The sequence below is a fragment of the Ciona intestinalis genome, unplaced genomic scaffold (genome assembly GCF_000224145.3).
Source record: "Ciona intestinalis unplaced genomic scaffold, KH HT000077.2, whole genome shotgun sequence".
NCBI lineage: Eukaryota > Metazoa > Chordata > Ascidiacea > Phlebobranchia > Cionidae > Ciona > Ciona intestinalis.
Window position 1 is genome coordinate 120420 of NW_004190399.2, and position 14330 is coordinate 134749.

At 37.2% G+C, this 14330-nt stretch overlaps 2 protein-coding genes across 3 annotated transcripts in view; one reads left to right on the plus strand and one right to left on the minus strand.

The window, feature by feature from the left end:
* Window positions 1–948: 948 nt before the first annotated feature.
* LOC494365 (acid-sensing ion channel 5) lies at window positions 949–10691 on the minus strand. Of its 2 annotated transcripts, none has more exons than XM_009863049.3 (13): window positions 10557–10691; window positions 8269–8408; window positions 6303–6464; window positions 5978–6055; window positions 5538–5706; window positions 4745–4864; window positions 4130–4279; window positions 3715–3815; window positions 3238–3350; window positions 3033–3179; window positions 2588–2746; window positions 1896–2020; window positions 949–1347 (listed from the first exon to the last, which is right to left on the minus strand). In XM_009863049.3, exons 2-13 carry the CDS (start codon window positions 8364–8366, stop codon window positions 1180–1182), a joined length of 1590 nt encoding a protein of 529 aa, XP_009861351.2. In that variant the 5' UTR covers window positions 8367–8408; window positions 10557–10691; the 3' UTR covers window positions 949–1179. The 2 variants fall into 2 exon arrangements, with proteins under 2 accessions (XP_009861351.2, XP_018671049.1); XM_018815504.2 differs by having other exon boundaries at window positions 3033–3194.
* LOC104266559 (acid-sensing ion channel 5-like) overlaps window positions 8415–14330 on the plus strand; it is a 6448-nt gene continuing 532 nt past the window's right edge. The window contains exons 1-9 of the mRNA XM_026838414.1: window positions 8415–10196; window positions 10570–10731; window positions 11088–11165; window positions 11555–11723; window positions 12053–12169; window positions 12501–12650; window positions 13069–13169; window positions 13454–13566; window positions 14161–14327. Coding sequence (XP_026694215.1) covers window positions 10105–10196; window positions 10570–10731; window positions 11088–11165; window positions 11555–11723; window positions 12053–12169; window positions 12501–12650; window positions 13069–13169; window positions 13454–13566; window positions 14161–14327 — 1149 coding nt within the window. The 5' untranslated portion in view covers window positions 8415–10104. The remainder of the gene's footprint in view (window positions 10197–10569; window positions 10732–11087; window positions 11166–11554; window positions 11724–12052; window positions 12170–12500; window positions 12651–13068; window positions 13170–13453; window positions 13567–14160; window positions 14328–14330) is intronic.

A 14330-nucleotide genomic window follows, 5' to 3' on the forward strand; every position in this document is an offset into this window, starting at 1 on the left:
TCCTTTTTATAAATATATACTTAAATAGTAACTCTTCACCGTTTCATTTACGTTAAAAATGAATAAATTAAACAAAAACAACGTAAAATCAGAAAATTTTGCGGCCGCCAAATCTCCAAGAACCACAAGCTTAAAACAGCATAGTTACTATTTACATAAACACATTATAAAGTATTTGTGTTTCGGAGCTTTTAGGGGACCAAGTATGGTTTTGTAAACCCATAAGACGTAAGAAATAGTTTATCCTGCAAATTTGTTCAACAAACTTGTTGGAAGGCGACATGGTGCATTTGTAAGACCCGAGCCTTCAGAATTTACAAGTTAAATCCGACATAAAAACCGTTTAATTTTCCGCAATGTAGGTAAAGCCGTTGAGAGTTTTTATAAACAACGAAATGCCGTTGCGCTGGTTTACATCTGGTCATAGTAAATGATGCACGGCATGGTATGTGGTAAGTACGTGTGCTTAACAACAATGTAGACCTCTTTACTACGATCTTAACCCCTGACTTAACCTTATTTCCCTCTTATTATGCGCATCTGTCCTACAGCTGCTGCCAAAAATAAAGTTCAAATGCTGGGGTTGGAAGACATGCACAGAGTGTTTAAAGCACGGGTCTTACTGTAGGACTTTGCCCATATAGAATAGCGTGTAGTGAAATTACATCGAGGTTCTGCACATTTTTAGTAGGCCCATATTAGAGAGGGGTATTATCCGTCCATAAGTTTTTAGCCTGTGTGAGCAGCAGAAGGATGCGGACCTCTCTCGTAGAAGAAAGGGTTAAGATATGGATACAGCACGTAACACGAACATGACGGCCAGTTTTTTTCTGTAACTTGAAGGTTGACGCAGTACGAGTGCGACGACGTATAGCGGTGGTTATGCGCTCGTAGTGGAACCAAAGGGTACCAGGTTCGATGATCGTTGCAGGTACGGAAACGTCTCAGTGACTGGGTAAGAGTTTTATGCATTACTACTGTTCTATTTGTAACGCAATAATAACTGAACATTTAAAATAATCAATATAAATAAGTACGACAAACAATTGCATTAGAATAGACGAAGTTTGTGACGTTGTAAAAAGTTTTGTAGATTTTCAACCAGAATAGCAACTTGAAGTAATACATTATTCCTGGTAGCAACATCATCATCTGCAATATAAACACTTCACATTTCACTTATATGCAATCCTTTTCTGATTTCTCTTCTCGGTGAGGTTTAGGAATTTCTTTGTTACATTTTTCCCTTTCAATAACTTGCTTCTGCATGACCAATACCTTGGATAGTTGACTTGTTAACACACTTTGTAATTTGTTCTCTTGAGCAAGATTCTTCCATTTAAGAACCTGAGGGAAATGAATGTGGTTATAACTTTCTACATCGCGTGTTTAAAGTTAAGTGGTAATGGACCAACTCTGGTCTATCCCAAGGTTCCATGACGTGTCTCACTGTTGAACCTCATAGTTTCAGAACAGAATGGGTGATACTATTGCAGCCATGGAGGCATTAAAACTGACTGTTATTACAAAACAACTTTCAAGTATCGACTTCACAATTATCCCATATTTTCTCATCGTGTTTCAACAATTAACAACGCTCTTTCATAGTCGTGTAGATACAGTTATGTAATTTTGTAAACGTTCTTAGTTTGCTATTGAATAGGGCAAGTAAAGAGAATTACAAGACGAACCATCTTACCCCAACCTACCCTCTTACCAACTGCACACACATTTAACAAACAAGTACAACACAACTAAACGGCAACCAAACCAGGCAAGGGCACTTTAAGGGTACAAAGACAGCAATATAACCAAACATATACCACACACTACACACCATACCCCATCTTATCTAGTGTAAACACATTCAACCACACACAACTAAGCCACCTTACCACGGGTACAATAGTTGTTCTCAACCTCCACCATCGGTGCATTACTTGGAAGAAAAGTTGAACAAACTCGCTCACGGTTACCAAGCTGATACCAAGCCATAGACCAAGTAGACCTCCCATGTCACCTGGGTTAATAATGTTAAAATATTAGTTGTATTCTGTATAGGTGAGGTTCTGTGGTGAGGCACGCTATAGGACCTGGGATTTAGGCCAGGGTTGGCTTATTACCTAAGCATTGCATATGCACATTCTATTCTATATGGGTGAGGTCCTACAGTGAGGCATGCCATGGGTCCTGGGGTTTAGGCCAGAGTTGTCCCATTACCCCAACATAGCATATGCACACTCTATTCTATATGGGTGAGGTCCTACAGTGAGGCACGCCATGGGACCTGGGATTTAGGCCAGAGTTGGCCCATTACCCCAACATTGTATATGCACATTCTATTTTATATGAGTGATGTCCTACAGTGGACCTGGGGTTTAGACAAGAATTTTAATTCCTCAACACCAAAGGTGCTACCTCTCACTGGGTTGGAGCAATGCATGGTAAGTTTCTTGCCCAAAGTTTGACACAACTACTATTGTGGGCTATAGGTTCTATGAAAACACATGTTACAACGACTCGCTGCCCACTATGCGAGAATAAATAAGTTACAGAGCCATCACCTCCACTATGATAAACCACTTACTCATCAAACTAATCTCTGTCACGGCTTTAGATTGTTTCATGCGAACATAGCTTAATGAATCATAGAATATATCCAGCATTAAGTGGTTTTCCCGGTACTTGCGCAAGTTTTTCCGATCAGGGTCGATCTCATCCACATCTATTATCTCCACAGCTTTTCCTGTGTTATATATATGGCTTGTAATCTTTGTAAATCTGTGCATATATAGAAAATTGGTAATGTTCACCCATATATCACCCAGGTAATGTTCTCCCATATCACCTCCCCCTCACCCATATAGAATAGAATGTGCATATACAATTTTGGGGTAATGGGACAACTCTGGTCTAAATTTGGTTCCATGGCGTGCTACAATGCAGGACCCATATAGATTAGAAATACGAATACACTTAAGACTGTTGTTCCCACCATGCGAGGATAAATAAGTTCCATCGATTCAACTTACGTTCATCCTCCCCAGCGTGCAGAGCAAAGAATTCCCCGACCTCAATGCTTGGGAAGGTAGAGTAGCTTGTGCTGCTGTCGTACACAACAAAGTTGCACGGTTCAACACACTCGCATGTTCGCAGGGAAAACTTGGTCGAGAAAACCGCTGTAAGAGTAAAAGCTAAACGGTATTTTGATAATCAATATATTCATAACATTATTACCATCAGCGCTTCCCGAACAATTCAAGATATTAAGTGCGTCACATTCAGGCACGTTTGCCATGTTTAACGCCCAGTAAGGTTTACAACCACACTTGGAGTAAACGTATTCCGCCCTGTAAGATGTATATAGTAACAGTGTGTATAGTAGGTAGGGCAAGGTGTAAGGCCTTATATAGTAATGGTGTATGAATGTATATAATAGGTAGGTAAGGTCTGTTTATGAATATATAAAATGTGTTAAGGTAAGATGTCACTTCATTCCCATTGGCAGCCATTGTTTGGGGGGTAATAGGTCACTTCTGGCTTAAAACCTTCCATTTGGTAGTAAACAAAGAATATTTAAAGAATAATATAACCAAATCATGATTATAAAAGAGCTTTGTTGATTGTTAGTAATAAAATATGGGATATTTTTTTCCAAAGGTATCTACCACACAGCACTATATAGTGTTGTATAATAAGGTTCATCCTAATCACCTGCATTCCCTTAAACAACCGGCTGTGCTGTAATGATCATGATGGAGAAGTGTCTTAGTTTTCTCACTGCATACACCCCATGGTTTATACATTAGGATTCTCTGCATTAAAATATATTTAAAATACTATTATAGTAGGTATATAATACTGTGGAGTAAGATAGATACCGTCAACACATAATATCCCAGTTTATTAATATGCAGAGCTATAGATATAGTGCCGTGGGGTAGAATGAGTACCGTTAACACATGTATTACCTAATTGTATTTTTAACAATTAAAAATGATCTTTTGCGCTATTGTATGAAAAAGAAATAATATCATAACAATCTTGTATAAGTGTTTAGGTCTTTTCATAAAGTAATAGTTTAACCTTTATAATAACATATATATAGCAATATAAAAAACATGCGTACCTCTGTTTTCCTGATCACGATATGCGCACCAAACCCGCTCGGAACCCCAATCCCATAGTTCTGTACCTCTGATGGATCGTTGTGGTTGTGGACGTGAACTTTCACCCCAGCGTTAGGGTTGCCATATTTAGGGTGCTCGCTGTAGCGTTTCTGGTGTGTAGTAAGTTTAATACCGAGTGTGTTGGATGATGAAATGTAGTTTAAGGAGGTAAGTTGGGTACTGTTGGCACTTTCGGGGTGATTACACTGCTTTGGTATAATGAGCAACTCTTAAGTGACTGTTCCTTTGTTGTGTTCCATCACATGACCACCTATATATAATTTTACCAATGGTTTCTTACACCTTATATGTTCACAACGCACTTAGATGCTATGGGTCTGTTTTCGGAACACCAAATTTATCATAGCGCAAATTTCAGCAACTTTACACAACATTGTTGTTATTTTTTATAAATTTTTATCAACGACTAAAAGTTTTACAACAGATGGTAGGAGGACTTCTGCTTCACCCATATTATCCCATATGGCCGTACTCCAATATGTTTGATACAGGACCATTATTAAAATAATAACGAAGTGAATTCCAGTTAAACAAGAACCTTCTACTTATATTACCTGGTCAATATTTAAATGCACAACAAGTCCATGGCCGCTCCCTGGTACATTCTGGTACATTGATTCATTGGAAGTGAAAGTGTAACAGAGGCCCATGGGGGTCACTACTTGGGTGAAATTCTAAAGGATATTAAAGTGGGAATATTAATACATGAGTGTCTTCTTATACATCAGACACACATGATGTATTCATACACCTCATGCTCACTGTCGAGTTATAACATGGGTGTCTTCTTATACACCAGACACACATGGTGTATTCATACACCTCATGCTCACTGTTGAGTTATAACATGGGTGTCTTCTTATACACCAGACACACATGGTGTATTCATACACCTCATGCTCACTGTCAAGTTATAACATGGGTGTCTTCTTATATACCGGACACACATGTTGTTTTCATACACCTCATGCTCACTGTCGAGTTATAACATGAGTGTCTTCTTATACACCAGACACACATGGTGTATTCATACACCTCATGCTCACTGTTGAGTTATAACATGGGTGTCTTCTTATACACCAGACACACATGGTGTATTCATACACCTCATGCTCACTGTCAAGTTATAACATGGGTGTCTTCTTATATACCGGACACACATGTTGTTTTCATACACCTCATGCTCACTGTCGAGTTATAACATGAGTGTCTTCTTATACACCAGACACACATGGTGTTTTTATACACCTCATGCTCACTGTCCAGTTATAACATGGGTGTCTTCTTATACACCAGGCACACATGGTGTATTCATACACCTCATGCTCACTGTCCCACCATGCTCACCTGTATAGAACACGGTTTTTGCCTGAACGTACAATGTGACAATGTTGTTTCATTTAAAGTCCAACCCTTTAATAGTATCTCATCACTTAAATAGAATTTATCAATCCCTCTCTCGTTAAGTTTCTCATAATAAAGTTCCACTTCACGTCTCCACCAGTTGTCAAACTTACTGCAAATGTATTTATGTTAAAACAACACAAGTTGTATACAACCTGTGTTATGCCAAGAGTGCATGGAGATTCATTCTTGATGCTACCATTGTGGGCGTATGTGTCTTTGTGCAAACACTTCAACGCAATTGCTACAACCCACTTCACAACCCACATGGTAACTCGTACGCAGGCACGAGCACCCATGGTATAACCACTGTCGTTGCCCCGCCAGCTACCACACAAAGACACCCCACCCACCCACACAAACAAGCAGCCACACATTCTCACCTTTGTTTATAAGGAGAAGATGCCCTTATCAACGCATCAACCGTTTCCAACTCTAACTTATCATCAATGCCAAAGAATCTGTTTAATATAAACATTATTGAATGCAATCATCTCAAACTCTGGACTTGGCCATACACTGAATAATTTGTCAGATAAAACGTTTAAGAATTTTTTTACCAGGTGGGAAAAGCTAAAGGCGGAAAAATTTATTGTTGTAAAGCCAAAGGCCAAATGGCTAAGAGAACATAGGCCTATTTTTTACCAGAAGAGCCATTTCTAATATTGGTAGCATGAACAGCAACAGAATTATTATTCAACAAGTTACCTGTTAATATTACAGATAGTAACAGCAGGAAAAGGCAACTCTGACGTGTACATCTCTTGGATATCAGTCGAGGTTTTGTAGCTTAAATATTCCTGCACTGCTTGTGTAAGTTGCCATGTTGCTCCACCACATAAACCAGATACCATCATAAACCATAAGCATCTGGGACCAATGGGTTAGGTTAGGTTATTTTGTTTGCAAATATAGTATGGACTATGGATAATATCATTTATTATCGTTATAACTAGGGTGTTCTGTTCCATACACCTCGTGCCTGCTTATGAGTTACCACGTATGTAACTTATTTATCCTCGCATGGCGGGGTAACGACAGTCGTTATAACACGGTTGTTCTGTTCCATACACCTCATGTCCGCTTACAAGTTACCACGTATGTAACTTATTTATCCTCGCATGACGGGACAATGACATTTGTTAGAACAGAGATGTTCTGTTTCATACACCTCGTGCCCGCTTACGAGTTACCATGTGTGTAACTTTGTGGGTGATTGTTTTTATGTGTGGCTGAAAATTTAGACAACCCTTTAGTTTAGTTGTATCTTGCCCACGGATGCTCTGTTTTACAAAGCAACCCAACCATATGTCTTAAACAACATATGCAATATTGCCAGGTGAATAAACAGAGTGACACTTTGTAAAAAACATGACCCCCACCCTTGGCGTTTCATGCATAAACATCATAAAGTATCGAGTATATGACGAAGCTGCTTTATTAATTTTAATAAGGTTGTGTTTACAATATCGTTTCAAACACGAAAATGTTGTTAAGAAATACCACACTGGCACATTACAAGCTGAATGCAGATTATAATAAAGATAACTTGTGTTTTCACCCAACAGATGGTAACCAAGATCAAATTACTTGAATAATTTATCGCAGGCATTAAAATAACATAATATTTTGGTTTAACATTTCAATTTAACGAGCGTTATTTACTCATTGCATGTTGAATTTGGTGCAATTTGATTTTGGGAAGTTGAGCAACTCTGGTCTAAATCCCAGATCCCATGGCGTGCCCCAATGTAGGACCTCACCCATATAGAATAGAATGTGCATGTACAATGTTGGGGTAATGAGCCAACTCTGGTCCAAATCCCAGGTCCCATGGCATACCTCACTGTAGGACCTCACCCATATAGAATAGAATGTGCATATACAATGTTGGGGTAATGGGCCAACTGTGGTTTAAATCCCAGGTCCCATGGCATACCTCACTGTAGGACCTCACCCATATAGAATAGAATGTGCATAAAAAATTGTATGGTACACAATTTCTTAAACGTTTAGTATATCTTAAAAATCATATTCTTATGGGATATTGTTAAATATTCAGCAATATATTTGCTTTTAATAAATTTGCCGGTGATATTTCCGAAAGTTCAATTCTCTTTACAACGTTGTTTTAATTATTCAAGAGAACTGATTTAAAAATAAACCGAATAAATCACCTTTAAAAATAAATTAGGAATTTTTTCAAATTTAAAATGCACTGTTGTTGGTTGAATAGATATGACACATACAATGTGTGTTTTAGTATGAAATACATAACTTCAAAGGCCTATGAATAAGAAGTAAAATACTTTATAAAGTCGGTAATTGGTGTAGCTTGGTCAGGCAGGATAAATAAACAGGTAGCAACCACAATTTTAAGATTAAGATGTAAATCTACTAAATATTTTAACAGATATTATAGGAATCCTAAAATTATAGAGTATATAACTACTTGAAGTATATCCAACAAAACTACATGGTTAAGTTATACCTAGCTACAAATGTTATCATTATATATCTATCCTTATAATAATTATACCTCTATCCTTTTTTATTTATCTTTATAATAAGAATACCTTTGATTATTTTTCGCGATGTTTAAAAATTTAAAGTTCCAGTTGATTTATCTCAGAAAGTGAAAATTTCATCCCATTAATAATTAATATCCTCACACCTGTAGATTGTTTTCCTCTTGGTTTGTAGAATTTGTGAGAGTCCATGGCAGGTGGTGCGTTGCGCAAACTCATAGATTAAGTCGCTTAAAGAACTCATGACTTCCAGATTAGGTCAGCACTAATTACTCGAGGTTGGAACCTGTAACAGGATTGAGGATGGTATTGCTATAGTTGGCCGGAATAAAACCTTAAATTGTTGACAGAAAAAATTGCAGCTAATTTTTCGGTATAGTGTTTGGCATCTAGTTTTACATATTTATAAATGAACGAATGAAACTTATTTATCCTCGCATGACGGGCATTAACAGCTGTTATAACACAGATGTTCTGTTTTATACACCTTATAAAAACATATTACCTTAAAATCAGATTTATATTATGGCTGACAGAAACAGCTACAAAAACATTTTTATTTTTTGCTTGTGGAAATAATTTCTAAATACAGGAAAACCTGGCATAAAACCTATACTAATAAAATAGCATTGAATAGAAAACAAAACATTAGCAAAATCTTTTATTTTATGCTAGAAGATCATTCACTACAAAACCCTGTACCTAGCAACAACATCATACCTGTCATGCTTGGTTAAAATTCCTGTTGTAGTTTTATTGCGGTTTAAAGCAAGGCAGTTATATACCATAATTTTCTTCAATTATTCATATCATTTGAATGGTAACTAAAGACCGCCTATTTTAAGTTCTTATAGCTGCCAAAGGGACAATGTATTGCATTAAATATGCAGGATTAAGTTGGCTGCTGTATGGCTGGCGTATCTTATGTATTTGGCAAGTCAGGGAACTTGTTTAATACTTTAACAACAAAACTTTTTAAGTAATAAGTTTCGGTGATGGGTATTTTCAGCAACCGCAAGAATTTCATTATTATTTGGTGGTTGACGTTATTTACACCTCATGCTCGCTGTCAAGCGCCAAATTCATGCCACCGGGTTTGCATTGTAAGATTAATATTGCTGAGTGTTTATAACCAGAGTTTCAAGCTAAAGCCAGGTTGATAGTTGGTATATTTGTGAGTTGGCGACATTTTATATTTAACTTTTTTTTTCGATATATCTGCCAATGAAGTTCTATGGCAGGGCACATTAGGAGACCTTGGATTTAGTGCAGAGTTGGCTCATTATACTAATTATTAAACTTAATTGGGATTTTAAATAAAGCTGCAAAAAAGCAAATAAAATTGTTTTAAATTTAACAACTTTAAAATTCAATTGTTTTTACCTTTTTACGTGGTTATAATTACTGAAATGATTTATTCAAAGGTGGCACGCTTACCAAGACAATTAGTGCAACTTAACTGATTGTTTTCAGTTATTTAGTTACAGGTTTCATTTAATATTAATGAGCAAAGTCAAGCAAGATAAAAGATTTTAATCTCTTTTATAAATTATTCTTTTCAACTTTTTCTTGAAGGTAATTGTTCATCAGTTTAAAATGCAGCTTTTGTTCAAATCGCATCACAATAGACTTATAAGGTCAAAGATAATGTATTGTGATGTCACATAGAATAGAAAGAACTAGAACTACAGTGAATTCTACAAATATTTAAAAGGCTCCTTGGGTTCGTAGGAAAAAAAAACAGATTTCAATTATGAAATTTTAAAATAGCGAAACTTTATCCAGGGTAAAATCAAAAACAAAAGATGTTTTGTCTTGTTATGTACCATTTAAACTTTTTAAAAAGTGTTTTAAAATGAAAAACCTTAGTAATGCAAGTTAATCATAATTTATTGTTTGATAAACTGTTAATTAAATAAATTGGGAAAAAACTTTTGCTTTTTTAGATATTGGTTTTTGCTCTATTGTGTTTTATCATAAAAATGTCGATTGCAAAATTATTTCGAAGATTTTCTCAACAAACCACCTGCCACGGGCTGTCACAAGTGACGAGCAACAACCGACGGTGTATAAGGTAAGTGGCAAGTATAAGGTAAGTAACTATTATTATAGTAAGTGAAATATTATTTATTGTGTCAGGTACCATGGCTTAGTGGTTAGGTGCATAGTAACCGGAGGATACCGGATTCAATGCTCGACACTGAGAGTTGTAAGTCCTTCAGTCTTTGGGCAAGACACTTAATGGACACTGCCACAATTGTCACTAATGAGTTGTAGCACCCTGGGTGTAGGGGTAATGGGCTCTAGCTTATATCCCAACACTTTGAGTACAGAATACCTTCATACACCTCATGTTCATACACCTCAAATTAAACTAACCACAGTGTAACAAAACCAACCAAAAATAGCTGCATACACATCATGTTAAACTAACCTTTTATTCCCAGAGTTGTTTGGTTCATTGTAGTGGTCCTGATGACAGGGGGACTTGTGTGGCAAGTTACCACCAAAGTATTGGAATATACAAAGTATTCATCGAGCATGCAACTACATGAGGAGTTTATGTCGGTGCTCAAGTTCCCTGCTGTTACAATCTGTAATTTAAACAGGTAGGGTAACATTACTGTCATAATTCCTAATTTATTTACATGTATACACTGGCTTTAAAGTATTCGCACCGGCCTACAGGGATTTCTAGAGCAACTACATTCTAAAATTAAACAAGTTGTTCTTTTGACATAACTTTACATTTATAAAATGCAAGCTTAAAAAAACACCTAATACTGGTAATGTATTTTACAACATCGCCATAATACCGCCACACCCAGAAGGTTGTGGACCTCACTGACAAAGTTCATAGACCCCCAATAATAGAGATTGTATAATAGTCCTACGGCAGAGTACACCTAGTTGTGCGTCTAAGCCTCCAAATCCATCAAAGTATTAACCAAATATTCCTCTGCAGGTTTTTCTCCATTAAGTCAAAGTTGGAACTTGAAGCAGTTGATGCTTTGATACGAGCTTCTTCCCCATTTAAAGATAGGTTCGTACGTTTAGTAGTTTAGTAGTAAATAGATCATGTTTTTATTTTATTTTTGTATACCAAGACAGGCTTGTACATTTAGTAGGTTGGGGTAAGATGGGACATTTATTATCCCATTTGGTAGTAAAGATGGAATATTTATAGACTTATATACCTGTATTCTCACTATTCTAAAGGAGCACAATTAGGAAGCATGGGTGTCAGGTGCTAAAGTATCCTATCTTACCAAAAGAGCTACTGCTGTTTATTAGATAGTCAGCTGGTTCTAATGTTGCCAGCTATTTTTTGTTCGTCACTACTATGCATGTCTCTTGAAATTGACCAAGCATGGAGCATGGAAATAGACTTTATACATTAAGTCCACCAACCCCAGCTTCCATATATTACAGTGAAAACGACGAATGGTGGTCGGCTGAGGTCCAGAAGTTTTACGAAGATTTAGAGAAACGTGGATCGTCCTCGTTTTATTTGGGGGAGGAGGTTTTATCAAAGGGATGGAAACTTAACAGTTCAACATTAAGACATTGTACATTTCAACAGAAGCCGTGCTCATATGAAGTAAGGGTGTTGGTACGGTTGTAAAGTCTTACCCATATAGAATAGAATGTGCATATACAATGTTGGGGTAATGGGCAACTCTGGTCTAAATCCCAGGTCCCATGGCGTGCCTCACTGTAGAACCTCACCGATATAGAATAGAATGTGCATATACAATGTTGGGGTAATGGGCCAACACTGGCCTAAATCCCAGGTCCTCTGGTGTGCTTTGAGATCTTAATTATATAGAAAAAAGTAAGAGAAACTGAAATTGCTTTTTTTCACCCTGTTCTAACTATTGGCAATAGCATTCCTCCCGTTAGGTTAACAACATCAAACACTGTTAACAGAACTTCACCAAAGTTATAACACCAATGGGGATTTGTTATGAGTTTCGATCACAAGATGCAGTACAGAGCGTGCCAGGTGGTGGTCATGGGCTTATTGTATATCTGGATATTATGCAGGTGCCGCTATTTATATGTGTATCTTCGGGTGGGGGGGAAACAACAGTTATAACATGGGTGTTGTTCTGTTTCATACACTTTGTGCCTTTCTTCTAAGTTACCACGTATGTAACTTATTTATGCTTGCATGGCAGGGCAAGACAGTCGTTATAACACGAGTGTTCTGTTCCATACACCTCATTCCGCTTACAAGTTACCACATGTTTAACTTTGTGGATGATTGTTTTAATGCATCGCTGATATATTGGAGACATGATACTGTTTTTACACGGGTCTCTCAGTTAAAAATTACCGAGCATGCAACCTTATGCATAATAGCATTCCACCACAGGACCAGTACAGTTCCCATCCTGTGTATGGCAACCCGTCAGCAGGGGTCAAGGTTCAAGTCCACGGTGTGGAAGAACCAGAAGAAGTAAAAAACTTTGGAGTGAACGTGGCTTCGGGGCATGGGGGACATATTGTACTTGGTCAAGTAGAGGTATACTATATATGTAGGTGTGGATATGACCACTTGCATTGGGTATAGTTTACAAGTAGGAATGAATATATTGAGAGTAACCCCTTAATGCCTTGAGTATATGTTTATTATATATGTTGTTGGCAGGTGTGTGTGTTGTGTAATTGTGAAAGGAATCTTCTGGCCTATTTGTTTTTGTGATTTTAAAGGAGGACCTTTTTTTCTATATTAGTGGGTGCCTAGCAAATACCAGTGGTTATGTCCAATGGATTCAACCAGTTATTTATAAGTGTCTTAACAAAGGACATAAACGCATACACTGGTGGCAGTATTGAGCCTTAAACCTGATAAAAGCAAGCGCACCATTATACTAGAGTTGCATAGCCATAGTGATATAGAAAGTTGCACGATCACTGTTATAATGTATTCTGTTAACCAGAGAAAACTAATGTACCCACCGTGGGGGATATGTTCACCTTCACTACCCATACTCAAGTATTATGATCACTACAGCACCTCTGCATGCAAGAAAGAATGCAGGTCTGTTAACTAATGAAACTAACTGTACAAGTAATCATGGCTGGTACAATTGCCAGTAAATGTCGTACCAAGGGCACACTCACAATAGTAGCAGCAATAAGCTGTGAGTAAGGGCAAGCGCTGTAACTACTCTGCCACGACAGCGATCATAATATAACAAAGATAAACTGTAGATATTGAGAGCTTTAAGTTACGGCAAGAGTGACAATAACATTTACATGTATCCTGCAATGCACATGGTACATCATCACCACTTACTTGATATACAACCCATCCATTTACAGAATCAACCATATGATATCAGCATGCGGATGTCGGCCATATTGGGCAGTGCAAGTTGTCAATGCAAGTGAATGTGAAGCGAGAAGAATCCTCGATTGTGCTGGAGCTGCTGAAGGTGGGGGTCTGTAGTTAAAGTGTGTGGGTTATAATATGGTTTACAACAGTGACTTTACAGCATGAAATGAAATAAAAACTTTACAATAAAAAATCTAAACATGATTGAACCTGAACCCGAAGGTCGCTCTCCGCTTTACTGAATAAGTAAAAATCGATGTGAATCCTAAGACCCCTGATGCTTTAAATCTGTATAGCAACATGGTCTATGTTTTTTAGGCCATGATTGTGGGTTAAAACGGCATATGCAAATGCTAGTAAAGTTGTAACATACCAATATTGAGACTTGCTAAAAAAAGGTGTTGTTGCGAGACATATCAAGATAATGTCATAGCCAGAAAATAACTACTTCAAGATAGAAAAGCTGTGGTAACAAAAACTTGAATTAAAGTCATGATAAACCAAATTCACTGGTGTAAGATTGATTCGTAACTTGTTAGTAGAAAGGTGTAGAGAATACAATCAAGCTCATGCCAAAACATTGCTGGTTGAAATTGCACCAAGTATGTTTCTTCTTGATAATAGCAAAGATAATAACCACTTGTTCCTAATTATTGGCATATCGGCAGTAGTCTTGTTATAATCTCTGTTCTAGCTGACTTTGAGCGTAGCTTCACCATGGAGAAATGTGGATGTGTTGAACCTTGTGAGTTCACATCATACGATACTAAAGTCACATATTCAACTTTCCCAAGTATTGAAGTTGGGGAGCATTTCGCTAATGATCTTTATCATAATGAGTGTAAGATATTATTGTGTTTTGTA